Genomic DNA, 22,565 nt, shown 5'->3' on the forward strand with positions numbered 1-22,565 from the left:
GGTTTTTATATTATTTAAGTAACTTTATTCTTGACTTAACACTATGTTCCACTTATCTTTCCACAAAGAAATTTTTAACATAGCTGATTTTACATCTATTATTATGTAATGTGGAACGAGCCCCAGACACAGACAGGCGGACATCTTTCAAAGCATCACCACATGTTTATTTAAACAATATTTACAATTAATAAAGCGCACACAACCCAGAAACTACCCCCAAAGTCCAGGCCGCACACTGCCTCTTTCCCTCTTCAGGCCGCCTCCTTGCCTCTTCTCCCGAGCTCTGTCCTTCTCCTCACCCGACTCCAACCCTGAATGAAGGGAGGCGGCCCCTTTTATAATCACCCGGATGTGCTCCAGGTGTTTCCCGGCAATCTTCCACCGACATGCCCCAGTGTGGCGGAAGTGCTGGCTGCATCCCCGAAAGCACTTAGGGTGTCCCTGCTCTTCTTTCCCCCCGCACTTCCGGGTGTGGCGGAAGTGCTGAGGTCCAGGGCGCCCCCTGGCAGTGACCACGGGCCCCTACTGGGTTAAGCTTCCAAGCACTGCACCCGTGGTCCCCAAAGCCACCAGGGCGGTCACCCCCTCGTGGTCTGGAGGAGGCACAAGCCCTCCTCCGGTCCTCCTGGGCATCCCAGCTGGGTAACAGCCCCAGCCACTTGCCACAGTATTATGTAGACACCTTTGCCAAATCAAGCAAATTACTCTTCTTTATGATTACTGCTGGAACACCGGCCTTTCTAGTGGGTTAGCTTGGATGACACAGTGACATGATAGCAAGGACTGTAACGTAAACCAGCCTATGTCACACTGCCAGCAGCACAAACTTCTATTTTTAATAGTTTTGCTAAATTAAAATTGATGACCAAACAAATGACATATAAACACTCAATCTGACATAAGCAAGTTTTCTGTTGTCAGTGTTGTACCAGTAATATATTGAATCTTCAGCCAATCTGCATTAAAGTTATCCTCAAAGTTCATAGAGAAGGGGGCTTGGTGCCCACCATTTCACATGTTACAGTGAAGGAGTAAAACAAAATGGTTCCTTTAGAATTAAAATTATCGACTTTTTTTCATCCAAGCTCCAGGATTTTTACATTTCTGTGAATGGAAGAAGTTGTGCCTAACAATAGGATAAAATGAGTGAATTATGTAATAGAGCTTTTACATGCTATTTAGAAAATTAAATGTTAAGAAAGGTTCAAATTGTATTTGGAGGTGTCTATAACATTTTGGATTTACATCTGTACAATAAAATATCACTGTATCCCTTTGATAAGTTACCTTGTAATTCCTATATCCTTATCTCTGTGGTTTGTCTTAGTTTGCTATTGATTCCTTTTTTCTCCCAAATAGTCATCCTTGTTCCCCTATTAGCTAAATATGTACACAAAAGAAGTTTTTCACTGTACTTTATACATGTGATAATGATCTATAAGTGGATCAGTTGCACTAGACCAATGTAAATTGCACGTCTGAGTTGAACAAATTACTTTCATTAGACAAATGCTTTGAATTTGTACTTTTGAGTCCTCATGAAAATTCTGCTTACTCCATTTATGTACAGTATATATGCCTTTCGTCTCCTTCAGTGAATTTAAGATCCTAATGCATTCTTTCACACTTGCCTGAATAAATCAGAGGAAACCAAATAAAACTGGATTGTGAACAATTGTTTATTTAGAGTATGATTAATGATATGTTTATATACAGTATATAAATATTTTTTTACCTATGCTGTGAAGCCCAATGCACAGTTGGAATTGAGGCAATGGTGCACCTATCTTTGCAGATCAGCTAAGAGGATCATTTATTGCACAAATTCATTCATTCCTGACCACTGAAGAGATTCGATTGTGCAAAATTCAGAACTGATGTTGGATCTGCCAGGTGTACCTGTGGGATACAAAAAGAGTAGACTTGATTGGTACATTCTTTCGGGTAGTGCTTTTTAGTTGAAATCATCGATTATCCTTTTGACTTTCTAGGTTTTCATTTTTACTACAAGGCATGCATTTCAAAATGGCAGACCTTCCCCAAATCCTTGCTGAGCTACTCCCAGTGGCTCCTGGTTTTTGTTGCATCGGGTTTTTTTTTCCTTTTTTTAATTAGAGGTGTAGGTTTACCTGCATTTACTTAACTAAGTTTCATTGGACAACCTGTGATTTACATTTAATTATGCATGGTGACTAACCCAGTGTAAATACAGGCAAACTGCTTTCTATCAACTGTGGTCATTAGGCAAGATGAATGATTTTGTGGTGACAGTGCTCCCCACCAATTTAAATAAAATTGACCATTCCATATGTACATAATATATAAAGGGTGACATGGTGGTGCAGTTGTTGGTATTGATATCTCATTGCTTCATATATATATATATGCAGGTTTTTTCTTTTTTCCCCCATCCCAATTATGTTTTTTTAGTGACTCTTCCACTGGCCTCAGTACAAGTGAGTGTGGCCAGCAACTGACACTGTCTGGGTTTGTATGCAGTGCTGATGTGACTGGTACTGGCTCCCACCAACTCAAATTAAAAAAACAAGCCATCCACTTAAAAAAGAAGCTAGTGTGCTAGCTAAAAACTGTTTTGGGGGAAGAAAGAGACACACCCCGGATCAATGCATTCACCTTGATCAAAGCTTGAGTTGTTAAACCTAATCATTAAAGTTAAGAGTTATTTTTACTGATGTCTAGTTCTCCACTGAGTGAATGTTCTTTTAAGTAAGCCCTTTTGAAAAGACAAGTTTACAGATATACTATCAAGTTAGACTTCAGTAGATACAACATATTCTCAAACTCACATAATCTAATTCATGGCCAGCGGTGTCAAATCTGATCCTGGCAGCACCAGGCCACTGAAGGGCCCACCCTCTAATGCACACACAATTGGACATGAGTTCATTTAGAAATGGCAGTTAACCTAATGGTCTTTGCGGATGTGATAGGAAAACCAATGCGGATGCAGACTCCCATGGACACCAAGTAAGTATGACATTGGAAAACAGGATGCTGGATCTGTGATTTGGTAGCATCACCCGCTATGCTGCCCTTTGCATGAAGCAATCACATGGTTAATGTTATTTGACATTAGATAAAGCTTGCTATAGCAAAGAAAATGTTTTGTTTTTGCTTAATAAATACCCTTCATAGTAACATCTATGAGTTTAGATTTTGGTCATCTGTAGTATCTAAATAAGGAAAGTGTGAAATGCTGGCTGGAAATCTATGATTACTAGTAACAAGGTGTTTATTTATTTTAAATCAACAGGAGAAGAAGGGCACCAATACAGAGATCAGGGAGAAACCTATTAAATGTAAGTAGTTCTGCTCTGGGAAATTCCTTCAATGAGCACAGGAAGAGCACTCTGACATGCAGCTTCCCTTGAAGATCAGATGACTTTCAGCTTTGCCTGCTAAAAAAAAAAAGCTAGGCGTGCACAGTTCAAGAAAAAGTAATTAATAGTACTATTACTAATACAGTAAGTGCATTCCCTTGAAAATTGATTTATCATTTTACATATAAGCACACATGGAAATTAGACTTCCATTGAACTGTTATTAATGAAATAAAGTGACTTAAACTATTTATTCTGGAAGTCTATTCTATACAATTGTCCAATCAGCAGAAATGCAATTTCCTGTATTGAGAACATTGTTACCGTATACCCCTGTCTCGGCGGTTTTTACCTTTCCCATAATGACTCCCCTAACTCCGTGTTTCTCAAAGTGTTTATGGATTCAAAACTTTGCCAAACCAGGGTGGCACGGTGGCTCAGAGGTAGCGCTTCCCAAGTCCTCCCTGCGTGGAGTATGCATGTTCTCCCCGTGTCTGCGTGGGTTTCCTCCCACAGTCCAAAGACATGCAGGTTAGGTGCATTGGCGATCCTAAATTGTCCCTAGTGTGTGCTTGGTGTGTGTGGTTGTGTGCCCATTGGTGAGCTGCCGCCCTGCCCGGCATTTGTTCCTGCCTTGAGCCCTGTGCTGGCTGGGATTGGCTCCAGCACACCCCGTGACCCTGTGTTGGTTTATAGCAGGTTGGAAAGTGACTGACTGACTTTGCCAAACCAAAACATATAACAGAATCCCTAAATGCAAATGTCAGTTTTTATCACAAATTCTATGTTACAGTTACATTTATTTTAGTATACATTTTTGTGGAAAATATTAACAAGAAAACCCAACTTTAATGGATTTACATTACCAAAGCCTTTCCAGGTGGATACTAAGGTGTATTTAAAAAGGGTAAGTTATACACAGTTATACACGGACCTTAATGGATTGTGGGTGAGACTGTGAGTAGGAAATAATATCAAAGGTGAGGGAGAGGTATGGAGCGATCACTGCAAGCACACAGGAGTGGTCCAGACAAGAATGTAACACAAGTAAAATATATCATTCAGCCAAGTACTCCCACATACCTCAGCAGAGATGAAGGGCGCACACCCACACATAAGTGGAATGGGGATGGCTGTTCATTCACACTAAAGCAGTTGCTCCACAATTGAACATTTGATTTTCAGCTGCTGCTTAAACACATCCATGTTTGTCATTTGCAGCTCGCCCTTAGTGAACATGGACACAAAAACATGGAGGTGTGCCTATTAAAAGTATCTGGATGAGTGTGTTCATTGCTTTGATGTCAAAATAATGTAATCTGTACATACAATATTAAAAATAACTGCAGTCCTATGTTCATGTATAGTATGATTGGATGTCTACAATGGCAGTGCTCATTAAGCAGTGCTAACTTGACTTGTTTTTTGTTAGTGTATAAATAGCTTTAAAATCTTTAGTATTAATGTTTCATATGCTAGCATGTGCTAGAATAAAGAATGCTTTGCAAGAGTGGATTTGCTTTTTCACATCTCCATACATACTATAAGTAATGCATTTACAAAAGAGAAATGTCTTTTACATTTTTCAGATAACTTTCTCTTAGTACTTTCCAACACATCTTCATGATATACCTTTGGAATCGGATACTGTGTAGGAGCTGGAGCACCTTCTCTTCCAAAGTCAATCATGCTTCCACACTTTGCAACATCTTCTGCCCAAACACCTTCATACAATTGGCCTTTATCTAGATAAAAAAACTTTCCAGGTCCATGTTTCTTCCCATTCTTCCATGAGCCTTCATAACGGTTTTCATTTTCTTTTGAAAAAGGAAGAAAAATGGATTAATAGAACCTACTCCCCATACCATTGTGCACATATACCCAAAAATGAAAAGTCTACAGAATGCTAAAATTATTCTAAAGAATAAAAACATCCCCCTTTATATTGGAAATGTCAGGCCTTGTTCAGAAAGTGGACGCCACTTGAGACAGCCTTCCCCTTGCCCAAACACTAACCTTAAGGTCAATAAAATAGGTCCCTGATGTTAAGTCACTATCTTAGAGCTAAAAAGATAACAGAAATGTGAAACCTACTTATATACCTAATCTTAATTAAATTGATTAAAACAACCAAGTGGTGTCTGCTTTCTGAACGAGAGCGGAAATGGCAACTGTATCATTATGGTATTTTCTGATGGACTTTCATTCTGTTTGTAATGATGGTATGACAAATAAGAATATCATCATAAATGAGTGTGAATCACTGGTAGTTTCATTTCATTTATGAAGAGGTGTGTGTGTCACAAGCCGTCTACTAAAGCAGATGGCCTGCTAGTAGTTTGGGGCCGCCTAGGACTGAGGGGTTAATAAGAGAGGCACGAGAGAGGCAGATGTTCAAAAAAAAGGTAATTGTATTATTCCATGATAGAGAAGAGAAAAAAAAGCAGTTGCTGATGTAAAAGGAGGCACAAAAAATTTATAAATAATCCTGTGACAAAACAAATCTAATTATGAAAAAAGTAAAGACGAAAAATAGAAATTGTAAAACACTGAGGCTCTTCCCTGATATATATATATATATATATATATATATATATATATATATATATATATATATATATATATATTTACAGTCACTTCTAGTCCATGTAAAGGGCATCAGCAGCCTTAAAATAAAACTAAACTGGACTCTGTTTCAGTCCAGGTCAAAAATACAACTCCTCTAAAAAAAATCTCAGGAGCCTAACCCACTCCTTTACATAAACCAGCAGCCCAGCCACCAGGCACCTCTTAGTCTGGCGTGCCTCCTCGCACTACCAAACCCTTCTTAATTCTCTCCGAACGATCGTTCCCTGTCTTGCGGCCACAACTGTACTTATAAAGACTTCTCCATTCCCAAGAGTCGGCTTACCTAAACATAGGGAGATACCATTTCGGGCCTGCCGGGTAAATCGTACACTTCAAGTAAAAATCAAAATATCCGAAAACAAAATACAAATAATAAAACACTAAACAATAAAATAACAAAACAGTTATATCTAACCTCGAGGTTACTGAGATACAAACGGACAGATTACGGTACACGTACCCTACAGCGCTTCGGTCAGTTGTAACAGCGCTTCGGTCAGTTGTAATGCTGTGTTTTTAAGCGCTCAACAAATAAATATGGTATGGTATGGTACTAACCCAACCTAGAATCCTCCACTAGCTATCTTTGGACCTTCCCAGGCACCCGTGACTACGTTTAGCTTCGGCGCCACCTTTAAAACACCGGTTGGTAAACGGGCGAGGCTTGCACTCGAAACAAACGGCGGAACATACGAAAAAAAAAAATTAAACAAACAACCTGATGGTAAGTCCAAAAGCGTTGTAAAAGTATTTTTTTCCCCATTGTACAGTTGCTGGCATATTGTTCATTGGCGGTTCACACCTAAAACGTATTAAGAATCTTTCCCCAGTATCTATCTGTATTATACTGTATTAGCGTCACAGTCTGGACATAAATAAGAATACTAACCATAAGAAATGCAGGGGTCGACTGATCAGGTAAACTTTTTTTTGGGCAAAAACATAAACTGTAGTCAGGATAACTGGGTCATGAACTTGTACAGTAATTCTTAAAGAAAGCTGTACCTAATTCCGTATTTATGTGAAGTCTTAAGTTTATTTTTTAATATAATCAATTGGCAGATGCACAAAAGCATCACAGCAACAGGAAATTAGTAGACACAGAGGGGTAATGCAACACAATGACAAAGACTAAACCAAAGATTGCAAGAAATAACCATAATAAACAACACTGCATCTCTCAATAGATAAGCACAAAATGATTAGAGATGACAGTTGAAAAGGGAATATTAAAAATTAGATAACATCTGCATGAAGTCATTCATTAAAAGAAGAAAGACTGTGTGTGCATACATGTATAAATTGTACATACACACATACTGACACTGAACTTTCTTTTACATACCTAGCAGGGAGTAGGGCTCAGCTAGGTGTTGGCTGTGTAGCGTAGGAGTGCTGGGTCATGATAACTCCATTGTATCTCATAGTTATGTTGGTGAATCTCTACTTTGAATATATTCTTCTGTCTCATCCGCTAGACATTTGAATAGATCTAGTGACTTTCTAATATCATGGGAAATACACTGGCACAATACTAAGTATTGCTATCTTACAGCTTCAGGTATCTAGGTTTATTTTCTCTGTGCACCTTATTTTCCCAAAGATGTAACTGAATGAGTCAGTATGCTCTGCAGTACAATGGCATCCTTCCCAGGAATAGTACCTACTGTGCACTTGATAGAGCTGGAATAGGTTCTGGCTTCCAATGACAAAGTAATGGAAAAATAAGTTTCAGAAACTGAATGGAAGTAGTTCATCGTGAAAATGATGTCATCTCCATTTCTGAAATGTTTATATTCTACAACACCCCCTTTTTATCTTGCATACTGCATGTCAAAATGGCTTGGATTTTCACATAAAAGTGTTTTCAGCAGCACATCATTATCATATCTGTTTCTTACTACAGTGATTTCCTCTGGTGCTCTAAACTAAAGGTAATTTGGCAACTCTGAATTACCATCCAATAAAGTATGGGGCATCACCGATTGGTCTCCAATACTCTTTCAGATCTCTTTGTACTTAATGTGGTCTTGAACACATTCAGAAAGAATACAAATTAGGCACACTGTTGTTTTCTACTTGTAGATTCTTACCTAACCGAAGCATTCCTTGGCCATCATGTTTGTCGTGGAGCCATTCCCCTTCATATATGCTACCATCTTTGAAGTACATTCTGCCCCATCCACTTCTTTGGTCTTTGCTCCACTCTCCCTCATAGTGCTCACCATTTGAAAAAAAATATGTGCCAAAACCCTGAGTAAACACAGCAGGATTATAGTATCATAAAATAACAATTTTTCAAAATGCTTAGTTCAGTTCAGAGTTCAAAGTAGGGCAGCGGCATTGCAACCCTGGATGGGTCATCAATCCTTCACAAGGAACAATCACACACAGTGATTTACAATCACAAGTTTATCTAAGACATCTTTGGAGAATTATATAAAAAAACTCACAAAGGCAAAGGGAGGACATGCAAATGCCCTACAGAGAGTGACCAGGCACAGGACACAGACCAAGGATGTTGAATCTGTAAGGCAATAATGCTAACCACTGTGTTTCTATTCAAACCAGGAAAACAGTTTAAATATGAAAATGAATGTATTGAAATAGGCCTGCTGTGAAGATCCCAGTGTGACAAATACGCTCTCTGCACAGACATTTACACATTGTGCAGGGCAAATTCTATGAGTTTCAGCTGTTCCAATATTATAATTGAGCAGGATGACTAAGTAGGAGTCACAGCTGGAAAAATAAAAGTGAACTAAACAAATTAAAAGTATGCCTTGTAAACTGGGAGTTATACCTGGGCTGTCAGAAAGGAAGTTCATTGGATAGATAGATAGATAGATAGATAGATACTTTATTATTCCCAAGGGGAAATTCACATAAGATTGTAGTTCTGTGGATATTGTATACTGTAGGTTTATTTTATATGAGAAATTGGCAAAGTTTGACTAAGAATCCCATCTTAATAGATCCCCAGAGTCCCCTGACTAGTAATATCACATTCTTCTGATCTCTGTACCCTGGTTTCATGTTTACTTAATGTATTTTCAAGATGTTTTAATCTACAGTTGCCATGTAGACAACGGTAATTCTTTTTTATGAGCAACATTATATTTTGCATTTTTAGTATGCTATAATATATGTACTTATCCCTTGTTGTCAGTGATTTCTTGCTGGCACAGCTTAATCCAGAGCTGTGGGGAAGCCAGGGAGCAGAGAAAGTGGAATTCATGTACACACCCACACTCAGTGACTTGTGTGGCCCATCAGGGGGCATACCAGCCATCCTACCCGACACAGACAGGCAGATACAATTACTGTCTAGCACACACGCTTTTATTTTCTTCTTTTCTGCGTGGGCAATGCCTTCTCCCGTTCCCCATGCCTACAGCACAGTCAATACAGCACCAATAAACAAACCCAGTCCCTTCTTCTTCTTCTCTTCCTCTACCGCCTTCACTCCTCTCCCAGCAAGCTTCGTCCACCTCCTCCTGACTCTGGCTCCTTGAATGGAGTAAGGCGGCCCCTTTTATAGGGCACCCAGAAGTGCTCAAGGTGCTCCCAGATCTTCTTCTGGCACTACTTCGGGGTGTGGCAGAAGTGCTGCAACCCAGGGCTCAGAAACTGTCCAGGTGCCCCCTGGAGATGGCCACAGGCCCCAACACGGTTGAGCTTCTAAGCTCCAAACCTGTGGCCCCACTGTGAGCCAGGGGGGTTGCCCTCTTGTGTTCCGGGGAAGGTATTGCCCTGAAAATGCCCTCTTCCTCGGTTCTTTCATTACAGAGGCATCCCAGCCATCCATCACATGTGACAAATAACCTAAGTACATGGTAAAAAATCTATAGGCACAAGAAGTAGGGTATGTCTGTATTCTGATAATGCCCAAGGTGAGATTCAAACCTAGTCCTTGGAATTGTGAAGTAGTAGCAACAATAACAGTGCCACCTGCAGTCCCTTTATTAATAAAGGGAAGTATGGCTCTATATTGTCAAAATGGCCATTCTTGCATACATTTTATAAATGGTAATACTATATAACCAGCCAAATAGTGGCTTGCATAGTTTTGTCAGTCAGTCATAAAATGTTCCACAAGAGCGTTATGAGGTTAAACACTGTATATAAGGAATAATCAAGCTACATGACACACATTTTATGGCACTCACTTAATGTAAACCTCAAAAAAATATTTGTTATACAGCTGGAAAGCAAAGCAGAGACTAACATTAAACATTTTCATATTTTATCAGACACAGATGTATTTGTGATGGATTATCTGGCTGGCATGGTTGCCAGAAAGAAAAGGAGCACAGAATAGATGCAGAACAGGAAAGATAAGTCATATTTGTATAAAGGTTGCCCCAGAGGGGACTGGGCGGTCTCATGGTCTGGAATCTCTACAGATTTTATTTTTTCTCCAGCCGTCTGGAGTTGTTTTTTTGTTTTTTCTGTCCCCCCTGGCCATTGAACCTTACTCTTATTCGATGTTAATTAATGTTGATTTATTTTGTTTTATAATTGTGTCTTTCATTTTTCTATTCTTTAATATGTAAAGCACTTTGAGCTACTGTTTGTATGAAAATGTGCTATATAAATAAATGTTGTTGTTGTTGTTGTTGTTGTTGTTGGAAGAGAGAAAGAGGTCATGGGGTACAAACGAAAGACTAGGAGAAATCCTCCAGACCAACAGGTCACAGCAAGGGGAACATGTATGGAAATCCACATTTATGGGAACATTTGGCTCATGACTGCATATTGTATAGCACAGGCAGCAAGGCAATCACCAAGGATTTAAAACTCCTTTAAACAGAAATTTAGTCTTGCTGATATCTGGGGTTGCCACGGTAAAAATCAACTGGACAGCCGCAGACTTTTTAGAACGGATTTATGTCACTGAAAATGTTTTCTGGGTGGGTGTTTGAAAGGCTGCTTTCAGACAATGACAGTCAAGGAGTGAGCTAGGGCTCAGGCTTATTTAGCAGAAAGGTTGTCTGTCCAAAGATGAGACAGAAAAAGAGAGAGTTTGCAAGGTGACAGGAGGGTCACTCCACCTGATGGACAGGGACCTGAACCTACACAACCAGGTATTTTTTTACTGTCCCTATGATCATGTATTCTTTGTATGCTTTGAATAAACTACCATTTTGTTAATGTCAAATTATTGTAATGGTAGTAGAACACAGAGGCACTATTACATTTACAAAACAAACCATACTACAAGTTGTTAATTGTCATGATATGGTATTTGTTCTGCCCTTATTTAAAGCACATGGTCATTTGTGAGGTGTCTAATGGTGTCTTTGGAAGGTTCTATCTCTGTTTCAAAGGACATTTATGTCATTTTATGAACTTGGAAGTTGCATAACAGTGTCTGATCATTACTAGCCATACTTGCACTCATTGTACCAAGAGAAAGTCCTGGATGTAATTTAATACAGAATCTAGCCAAAACTAATAATTATTACTAATAGTGAGGTTTCCAGCATGCCTCTATTATCAGTAGATCCTTCATCAATAACATAGTCTTTTCCAACTTTTTGTTACATTTCATTGTAATTTTACAATAATCAAAACTACTTCTATAAATTATTAGAATTTGCACGTACGTCCTTCATACCATTCTTCCATCCTCCAGAATAAACTTTAACATACTCTGCAGTCACAGGATCTGGAGCACTTAGTGTCCCAAAGCCACTACGCTTCCCATTCTTCCAGTCTCCGTCATAAATTTCCCCACTTTTCTTTAAAAATTCTGTTCCTTTTCCTGTTGTTTTCAAACAAAATGTGAGAGTTTAGGAAAAAAAAAAACTACAACATAATAAATACAGAACAAAATGCATACAGTTATCGATAGTATATAATGCGTAATACAGACAACTCTGAAATGTTTTTTTGTTTGTTTGTTTTATCGATTGCCTTTTGCCGAAGTGGTTGAACCTGATATTTCTTTTATGCCAAACCTCTAAGGCTGCATTACCCCTGTGTAAAGTAGTGAACTGCACTCTGCATTGCAGATTCCCTGGTGCAATTTACAATAAAAGTGACAGATCCTTCAGTTTACATTTTATGTGTTTTCAAATATATCTCTTCAATATGAAGATCCACAAATTTTCTGTGCTTGATTTCCTATTAGAGACTTACTGGGAGTCAGAGTCTATTTTGTTAGCACCAGGCTAATATCAAATAAGATCCAGTACTAAAAATTAAATACAACAAAATGATAGCCAAAAAGTGAAGAATATTCAGAGTGAAGGCTCTGAGCTGAATATATAACATTTACTGAACAACTAATTAATAAACAATTAACATCAAATAGCAATATTGAAAACTGCCTTGACGCAAAATTGAAGAGCAGAACAGAAAACAAGAGTAATGCCAAAAAAAAAACCAACAGAGAAAAATCTATGCTGAGCAGAAAGGGAACCCAACATCCATAAAGCAAAGTACAAATATTAAACAACACAACAAAGGTAGAAGGCAGATCAGGGGAAAGTATTGCACTGACCCTTTTTTATTTACTAAAAATCTTCCATAAAGTGAATGATGCACTCCTGACATGGAATGACACAGGGAAACCAAATCACTTTATCAACTATTACATTTACAGTAGGCACAGCCAATATTCAGAATGGCAGACTGGGCCAAAACAAAAACTTATCCTGAAATCTAAGAGATGAAAAACAAAAGGACAAGAAAGAGCACAAGCACAAGAGAGGGTGTGATATTGCTCCTTTTCAGGGTTCACTCTTACACATATCTTAAATCGCCTAAATTATGCCAATGAATAGTCACTGATTAATTTAACATAGCCATCTAAAATCATAAGCTGTAACAGGTTCTTTGTTCATCTGAAAAATGCACATATTTATAATAACAAAATGGCAAAACCAGGATAATTCATGCAAATTACTTTTTAACCACGATTCAGACAAGCATAACATGATTAGGGATGAGTTTCTTTCTTGTGTATGATTTAAGGACAGAAAGCTCCAAAATAAAGGCAGAATTAAAGGTGCAAAAAGACAATGTGCATCATCTAAAACATGCCACTTTGGGAAAACAAGTTTTTTATGCTGATAGATAAGCTGCAGGAATGCAAATAACATCCAATTACAGCTAACATTAGGACAGTTCTCAAAAAGCAAATTCACAAGTTTCTTATATAGATATTTAAATGTAAGTTCATAAAACACAATAATTTCAATCCTATTCTTGTATTGGCCTTTTAAGTGTACATCTTCTTTCAAAGCTTTTTGCATGAGAAGTACTCTACAGTGTAAACTAATCCTAAATGGAGGCTATGAGGAAAGGATGGTAATGTCTGCATATTGAGCAACTGGTACGGATTGAACCTGCAATCTAAAAGCTTTTGGTTCTCCTTCTAGCAGCTCAAAAAAAAGAAGAAAATCCATAAAGGATCTAGTATATAAAAACCCTACAAATATATGTATCTTATGGATCCAAACTCTTACCGTGTTTCTTGTTGTCCAGCCATTCACCAGTGTATTTGTCGCCACCAACATAATAAACAGTGTGCCTCAAGCCACTTTTCTGTGCTTTTTTGTCCCACTCTGTCCAAAGAGGTTCTCTCTGCCTGGATTTCATCAAATGAGGCATTCTGCCAGCTGAGGTCACATTTTGGGGGAAAAAACAGACCAAAGTCACTAGAAAGTTCAAGCGTATTTTTTTTTAGAAATTTTACTTTGCACATGTATACATGATTTACAGCCAGAAAAGCCTAAAAATAGTCAGTTTCTCAGGCCTCCCAAATCCATTTGTGGGAGCTAATCCCATAAGTGCCAACCTAAACAAGAAACCACCTACAGGGCTGCCCTTACAGCAAACACACTGAATATACAGATTAATTATCAGCATACTGACAATGAAGTTCATTATTAAGTTAGGCCTTTGATATCATGATCAAGCAAAACATTCCTACCACTTTTAATAACTCTTTTGTCACAACCGGATGGAGGTGGTACCCAACCGGGACGCCTGAGAAGACAGGAGGAGGGCTGGTGCCTCCTCCAGACCTCGAGGGGGCGACCGCCCTGGAGGCCTCGGGTAAAGAACTGGGAAGCTCGACCCTGTAGGGACCCAGGGTTTCCGCCAGGGGGACCCCAATACCAGGAAGACCCTAGACCTCAGCACTTCCGCCACACTCGGAAGTGCTGGGGGAAGAGAAAACGGGGACACCCGGAGTGCTTTCAAGGAGACAGTCGACACTTCCGCCACACTGGGGCGTGTCGGTGGGAGATTGCCGGGAACACACCTGGAGCACATCCGGGTGCTTATTTAAAGGGGCCGCCTCCCTGCAGAAGAGACAAGAGTCGGGTGGAAGAGTGACAAGGTCTGGAGAAGGCAGGAGGCGGCCTGAAGAAGAGAGAGAGAGAAGGCATTGGATTGGCCTGGACTGAGGGGTATTGGGGAACTTGTGAGTACTGAACTGTATCAAATGATGAAAAATAAACGTGTGCTGGGTGACATGAGTGTGTCTGCCTGTCTGTGTTCCTGGGCAATGTTCACACTTTTAAATCTGGAAAGTTAGCTGTGACCTGGGTTTAGATTAAGGCCAACATCATCGTTCTATGTTGTAAAAAAACGACTAAAGGAGGCAGGCATCAGAAAGGGCACTCAGCTGTAAACATTTTCAGTACATGTTAATGGCCAACCAGGGTGAACCTGGAAAATGGCCATTAAAATGGAAGTGAATAAGTACGTAGTTGGAAATGTAGGAATATACTATTGTTTTAATGTAAAATGTTACCATGTCTTGACTTATCATCAATTTTACCAATAAATCCAGTAATTACTAAACATAAGAGTAATTAACACCGTAAAACTTTCTTTGTATGTGTGTGCAGAAGGTGCAGTCTTCATTTTATATGCATCCTCTTCTGTTCATTTTGCATAAGTGGACTTAATGTATTCATTCACTCACTCGTGTATTTGTTTAACAAATTTCATTATTCCAATACAGGGTTACTTCCTACCGTGTTTTTCACAGCAACTACCATCAGCAGGTACTTTACAAACTGATAGAGGTACAAAATAACACTTAATTTTATACTCTAAGTGGAAAAAACAAATAAGGAAAAAGAATAAGGTACAATGAGATGTAAAGGGTCTTGTTTAATTCAAGTTAATGCAGTTTATATTAGCTAATTTTGTCAGTATTTTTAGGCTGCAAACAGCATGTCTTGTCTGTACGTATAGCACACTCCAGAGTAGCCATCCATCCATTTTCTAGCCTACTTATCCAATTTAGGGTTGTTGAAAACCAGTGCCTATCGCAACAGTATTGATGACAAGGTAAGAAACAGTCATCAGGGAATACATTCACATAAACGGCGCCACTCACCTCATGTCGGACAAATTTTGATCTGCCAATTAACCTAATGTGCATGACTTCAGGAAACTGGAGAAAAACCTATGTGGGCAGAGAAAACCCAAACTCCACTAAGCCAGCAAACAAACTATATTTTGTATGGATTCCTACATGGAAAAAGCACTCTGATCCACTTTGCAGATACACACTATTGATAAAAACTTGACAAATGACAGGCACAACAAATGGGTTGAAGGATGGGTGAGTAGCAGACACAGATAACCTTATGGTATCTCGTTAGGTTAGGTTATAACCCATAAAGCATATTATTTTCATAACAAGTTCTTAACTGCCTGGTAGCACCACATGCTATGGCAGTGTGTCTCAGCTCGCATGCTGGAGTATATTCATTAATTGGTCACAGACCAGAGTGTGAGGCCAGTTATTCAAACATCATGCTTCCATGTTTAGTCTACAAATTCAAAGATGCCCAACAATATAAATCTCAGATGAGTAAGAAATTGACAAAATAATTGTTATCATTTTCTGTACACAGCAGTTTAATTGCCTGCTTTATTCATATTTCTGCCCAGTTCTGGTTTGCTTTATCCAGTTTTTACCTTTTTGACTAAGCACTGTGGATTCCCAGTGGTTAATGTGTGGGACAGTAAAGCAAAATCTGTCTGGTTTAATCCCCACCACTTGCTATTGACTTTACTGGATATTTTGTATACATCTAAAACCCTGTCAGATTCATGTTCTTCAACAAAAAGCAATAACTAACAAAATTTTTAACATACAGCATTAAATTATTGATTGTCACAGTTTCAGAAAGAATACATAATACACAGATGGTCAGTAATCAAGATTAGAAAATAAAAGAAAAAACGTGTGAGAGTTTCAAAGTGAGGAAACTGGAAAAAGAAAATAAAACCAGGCAACACTTCTGCTATGTATTTCCTATACTGAGAACTAGAAGGAAGTTGTAAAATCAGTTGTGGAAGATTAGGACCTAAAACCAGGAGTCCTCTTTTTTGAACCTGGAAGGCAGCAGATTTTTTTTTATGCTGTGGTCATCTGTTGATGTAACTTGAATTCAAAAAACACACAATGCTTGAGCAGGCTGTTGTGAAAAACAGATTATGGCAAAGGTGGATGCCTTTGCAAAGAAATCCTCTCCACCCCTGCAGGAAGTGCACTCTTAAAGCACTTTTAACCATGGGCTCTGATCTTTTCAGCCCACAGCAATCAGGCTGTTCACTGCTTGCTACTGATGCCCCAGACTAGATACTTATAGTCTTTAATTTCCTATTTCTGCAAAATACACATTATTATTTATTTAATTATCTATTGATTGATTGTATTATTTGTACTTTGACTGTGTGTCTTTGTTTTGTATTATTATTTATTTAATTATCTATTGATTGTATTATTTGTACTTTGAGTCTGTGTCTTTGTTTTGTATGTTTCTACTGATGTATGCATCTAAATTTCCTTTTGGGATTAATAAAGTTTATCTAATCTTACCTAATACTGAATAGTACTGAACATCAAGGAAAGACATAATTTAATGTATTTTTTAATATAGTAATATGCTAAACATATATGTATGGACATATACACACCCAACAATCTAGCTGTCTCTACATATGTAAATCTATCTGATTATATAGTGACTTTATTATATATCTATGCATCTCCATAATTATTACATAGTGCCTTTCTAATCTATCTGTCCTCCTATTATATATATATTATATTTATTATATATTATTATATCTGTTACGTACTGCCTTCCTTATTTGTCTTCTGATTGCCTCAGAAGTATCTGATGGCCCATCCAGGGCTGATTTCAAATATCTATTGCTCTTGGCTTCAGCTTTCTATGACCCTGTACTGCCACTGCAATAAGCAAGTTTATAAAGGGCTGGTGAAAGAAATGCCATACACCTAAACAAAAGTTAGATTTATAATAATAATGTCAAATACTCATAATTCTGTTGTTACATTAATAATAAATGATTGCAATATCAGGAAAAGCAGTATCAACAATAACATTTTACTATATATATATATAGCATTATTCCTATTAAAACCACGCATTTGAAAATCAGACCAGTGTACAAGCAGTCACAGAAAAAGCCTTTAGGTTTTATAAGGCACTATCGTTACATTTTACTGAAAAACTTTCAGGCAGGGTCACATTCTGCACAATCACATTAAAAGGCACAAGCCTCGTAAACGCTACTTATCCGCTTTTTGAATATTCATCTGAAGTATTAATTCACGTTTTGTACACTGTACAGCCGCTTTAAAGATAATACCTGGAATTGTTAAACAAATAACATTAATTTGGTACCTTTGGTCAATTTTCCGAAACCGGCTCTACAGGTGAAAAAAGCTGAACCAGAAATGAGGCGAACAAATTTTATTAAACCCGTTTTCACATTCGCTTGCGGACCCTGGGCGGCGCGCGTGGTAACCTTGGCAACGAAAAAAAACGCCGCTGCTTAGCAACGCCATTGCAGTGTAAACTTTTCCGCATATGTTTCAGAACATGGACTGAAAATATACAAAACATCCAAAAGAAAGATTTTACAGTACGCTGTTTGAAATGTTTAAGAGTTTGTGTTAACGTTCGACACACTTCCGGGTGTAAGTGCTATTGATGAGAAAACTTTATTGATAATGACAACGTGTGTACTATACGCTGAGGCGAACAACTGTGCATGCCACGTTTCAAGGACATGTCCTACTCCGACAGATTCAGAATATTAAATCTGTTTAGTCCCGACAGATGATACTGTGTGGGGACCTAATTCAGGTCTTCAAAATCTTCAAAGGCAGTGATAAAGTATAGGGTGGTCTAGATCTAATTATGCATGTTTCATTACGCTGTAACTTATTAAGTTTATTACATAGAAAATACCCGAAAAATCCCGGACCATCGAGAAGTGTGCGAACTGACAACATGAAGAATCGTCTTCGCACTGAACTGGAATTGTCCCCGCATAAATCAAAGTCATCCAGATGATCTGGATCTGCATAATTAGATGTGGACCACCCGGTAGATCCAGCAGAACTCTTAACTTAATTGTGAATCACATGCTCGACAGCAACAGTGGAAATTAATGGAAAGTGCATTTAGTACTGAAGCCAGGAAGCACTTCTTTACAGGACAGCTTATTTATTAGCTAAACAATCAAAACTGATGGACTGAATTGTCTCCTCTTGAATATCATATTTCTTGTGTTCAGCTAGCTGTGTTACCTGTCTAAGACATTTTGAAATCTGTACTCAATGTAGACCTCAGCATTGTGCAATGCATATGTCTCTGTTATATGTCATTTGGTATGGGGTTCATAAAACCAGTTTTAATGTGTGTGATGCACTGTCTATTAGAATGGCAAATGCAATGCATTTTATTACTAAAAAAAGTTTGTGATCTGCAATCTGTAGGAATGACAGAGACATAGCAACTGGTCAGACACTCATCCTTTTATTAAGGTGGATGTGGATTGAATTATTGATTGACTGACTAGCTGATTATATAATTGCTTGTTTGATTTATTGATTGAATAACTCAATTTTCTGGATTGACTGATTGATTGTTTAATTGATTAGTTGACTGTGCTCCTAATTTTTTATTGTCTGACAGATCAATGGTGGAATGGTTAACTCATTGACTACTTGCTTTATTAAGCATATGGGCATTTGAATGCTTGATTTTGTTGATTCACTTATCTGTGCACCTGCAAGTAAGAATTTCAGTGTGTATATGTGACAATATTGACCCTATGAACATACGACTACCTTGCATATTTTCTGAATCGCTTCCATCAGATAAACTGAGAAATCTGAATGCTGAGCACAAGTGGCACTCCCATCCAATGCTGTTATTCTTTGTGGTTAGTTTAGTTGTTGAGGAATTTAATGTCTTTGGACACATTTCTAACATAACATGTTTTAATAGAATTCTAATCATAACCCTCTGCAACATTCCTGTGCGACTTCTTTTTGTTTCTTCCATGTCTGTGGGAGAGACGTTTCTGAGAGTGCTGCAGCATTTCCAGTTTGGGAGAATAACAAATCTTTGTGATCATTCATATTATTGATTCAAAAGTGATTTAAAACCACTCCCAGTATAATATATTGGTTAAATTATATGGTGGGTTACCTCTATAGTTAGTTTACTGACAGATCTAAATTTGAACAACAGCTAATCACCCCTGTAGTAGTAGTAGTTGTTGTTGTTGTTGTAATATTGTCATGTGTAGAGTTTGTTGAAATTCTTATGAACTAACTACATGGTTGAATATCTAAAAAAGATCATTGTTTTTTTTTTCTATTCAATAAAATTAAGCTTATCACAGTGCCTTATAGTGATGACGTGTGGCATGCTGGTTGATCATGCATATTAAGAATTATACTTTGCTTGTCCAATCAGTACGTAACATTAGCAACAGCACATGAAAGTAAAGTCGTCTAGTCACATATTTTGGCTCCTTCTATCCTTTACCAGATCTGCTTCATCATCAATTTTAACTTCAGTGATCAAAAACATTTACCCTACTCAAGGAAAGCTAGTGACAGACCTAAGAAGATGTAAGATGCAACAAACACAGCATATAGTTCTGACAGCAGGAGAATATAATGTAAGTTTCTACTGGGACCCATTTGATGTAAGACATAATTTATATTTCATAAAATAACATATTATTGTGAAACTTAGTTCAATTGAGAGTTATCGGATGTTGAAGCATAGCCTATATGGAAGGGGAGCAATGCAGGTAGCAGTCCTGAACACTGAGTTCATATTCATGCCAGTTAATCTAACCAGTATGTGTGTTTGGATTCAAATCCAAATCCTGGATAATGCATTCTTTGAATCATGTTGTGAACTAATATGAAAAGAAAAGACTTTATATGCTGCTTGTTCTGTTTTTAGATAATCATGTAGTGTAGCTGAATGTTTTTATAAATTAGGTAATATGGTTCATACCCTGTCTCTTACAATTGGGGTTTGTGTAGTTTTTCTTTAAAATATGTCTTATTAATTAAAACATCTAATGACATCACTTTACTTTCCGTCTGCAGCTCCCTCTACTTAAAATCTCTTCATGTGCATTTACCTGTATATCTTGCTTTATTGAGAACAATGTTTAGCAAATATACCTTTAGAACAGCTAAAAAAAGTAATACCTTTGCATCATGATCACATAGTTGGTACAATATTTTCAAAAACCTTCCTTTTGTGAATTTCCCCTTGGGATTAATAAAGTATCTATCTATCTGTCTATCTATCTATAAAAAGTACTTGGGTTTTACATTATAAATTAATTCAGTGGACACTTTATTATCTCCACCTATTTAATACCAGTTAGGACCAATTTTTACTTGTAAAACAGCCTGAATTCATTGAGGCATGGATTTAAAAAGTTGCATTTTTACTGGTCTTGGTCCATAATAACTTGATAGCATCACACAGTTTCATCATATTGTTCATGCTGCGAACGTCTGTTCCACTTCATGTCAAAGTGTTCCATTGGATTTACAGTCTGTGTACTTCACAAGCCAATGTAGTAACCTGAAGTCACTCTCATGTTTATGGAACCAGCCCGTGATTATGTGTGCTTTGAGCAATAATCTGCTGGAATGTATCCATTTAAATAGGGCAGGCTGTGACCAAGCAGGAATGCACTTGGCCAACAACAAAGCTTAGTTTCACTGTGGCATGCATACACTTTGACACTCAGTAGGGAACTTTTTCATAATCATTAATGCTCTTCCAGTTTTTTTCTAAATACAAACTCACTGTAGCCTTATATTTCAGTTCTTCACTGATGAGAATAGAACTTGGCGCGGTCATCTGCTGCTACAGCCCTTTTCCTTCAAAGTCTGACACATTGTGGGTTCAAAGATGTCATTACACACCCCACTCTTGTAAAAAGCCATTACTTAAGTTGTTTTTATTTTATTGCACTTGTATTTTAATAAACACATGTAGCTATTCTCCTTTCTCATTAACTGGATTTTTTTTTTTCTCACATTGCGTGTCGCTCACTGGATACTCTTTGTTGATTACACTATTCACTATTACAACACAGTCAAAACCCCATAGATCACATGTTTTGGCCATTTGACCAACAAATAAACTGCTTGCCTGTGACTTAACAGATACATTGATGCAGTATATATTGAGTTGCGGCCACATGATTGACTGTTTGAAGCAGGTGACTATTTGGATTAATGTGCACGTGGGCCTAATAAAAGGCCACTGAGTGTCAACCGTTGATCTTTTTATGCTATAGGAAAATATGTTACCTTTGCAGAAGACTTCACATTTTTTTCAGATTCAGATACACCAAACGCACAAGCAAAAAAGGATATAATAAAGATTGCAACAACCATAAACAAACAATTAAGAATAACACTAAAGTAAATATATCCTGCTCACCATCACAAAGAGCTGTTCAGACATTAAGGAAAAATATTACATTGAAGCCATGTCTAGTTACTTTTGTTTAAGATATTGTGAAACACTCTGAAATAAAAGAAATTAAGATCAATATTAGTTTTGTTTTTTATGTTTTGAATTTTATATTTTCATATTCTGTATTTTTATCATTAGTGTGATGACATCACCATGTATCCATTTTGGGAATTGTTTTTTCTATTGACCTCAACACTTTGTCGTGCGTTTTCATGGATGCTGTCATTTTGTTGTCAGGGACACTTTATTTCCTGGTCAAATGGATTTTAGCTTAATGCTGCATGTGACATACTGTAACTAAACATCCGCTATAAAACATGCCACTCTGTGTCTGAATTTCAAGAGAATTTAAAGTAAAGACCTTGCAAGTAACTAGCATTAAAGCAGCTTAAAAGAGCATATGCGAATTGATGCTGGTTTAGAATTTGTCTCTTCCTTTGTTGAATTACCTTCTGTAGACCCTGCAACAATTGTGATTGTTTAACCCTTTCAAAGAGTGCTGTGACATCTACAGCACTTGCAAAAGTCAAACTCAGTTCAACTAGGTCACTTTTTGCCTGATTTAAGCATAATAACAACACTCACTAGTATAAAATGATGTAAAAACAGTTAATGAACAATGTCACAATAAGCTCTTTCTGAACTACTTTTTCTAGGAATCACCATGAAAAGTCAACAGTGAGGTTATTGTATCAGTTTTAATAGAAACGTTCTTTGTAAAATATAGCATGCTGTAGCTTTAGAAGTAGTGGAGTTTCTATACCACACA

General features: G+C 37.7%; 1 protein-coding gene across 1 annotated transcript; it reads right to left on the minus strand.

Annotated features, from left to right (window-relative positions):
- Nucleotides 1–1,664: 1,664 nt before the first annotated feature.
- On the minus strand, nucleotides 1,665–17,796 carry morn3 (MORN repeat containing 3). Its single transcript, XM_039772029.1, has 6 exons — nucleotides 17,663–17,796; nucleotides 13,448–13,600; nucleotides 11,582–11,739; nucleotides 8,066–8,225; nucleotides 4,977–5,161; nucleotides 1,665–1,902 (listed from the first exon to the last, which is right to left on the minus strand). The coding sequence occupies exons 2-6, from the start codon at nucleotides 13,590–13,592 to the stop codon at nucleotides 1,834–1,836; spliced, it is 717 nt and encodes a 238-aa protein (XP_039627963.1). The 5' UTR covers nucleotides 13,593–13,600; nucleotides 17,663–17,796; the 3' UTR covers nucleotides 1,665–1,833.
- Nucleotides 17,797–22,565: the final 4,769 nt, after the last annotated feature.

This window comes from Polypterus senegalus, chromosome 12 (genome assembly GCF_016835505.1).
Source record: "Polypterus senegalus isolate Bchr_013 chromosome 12, ASM1683550v1, whole genome shotgun sequence".
Lineage (NCBI taxonomy): Eukaryota > Metazoa > Chordata > Cladistia > Polypteriformes > Polypteridae > Polypterus > Polypterus senegalus.

Excerpts from the sequence above, each read along its gene's own strand:
- morn3 (XM_039772029.1), bottom strand. The coding sequence starts at position 13,592 with ATGCCTCATTTGATGAAATCCAGGCAGAGAGAACCTCTTTGGACAGAG. Across the intron at positions 11,740-13,447 it reads GCTGGACAACAAGAAACACG|GAAAAGGAACAGAATTTTTA; the intron begins GTAAGAGTTTGG and ends TGAAAACAACAG. Across the intron at positions 5,162-8,065 it reads CCAAGGAATGCTTCGGTTAG|AAAATGAAAACCGTTATGAA; the intron begins GTAAGAATCTAC and ends CTTTTTCAAAAG.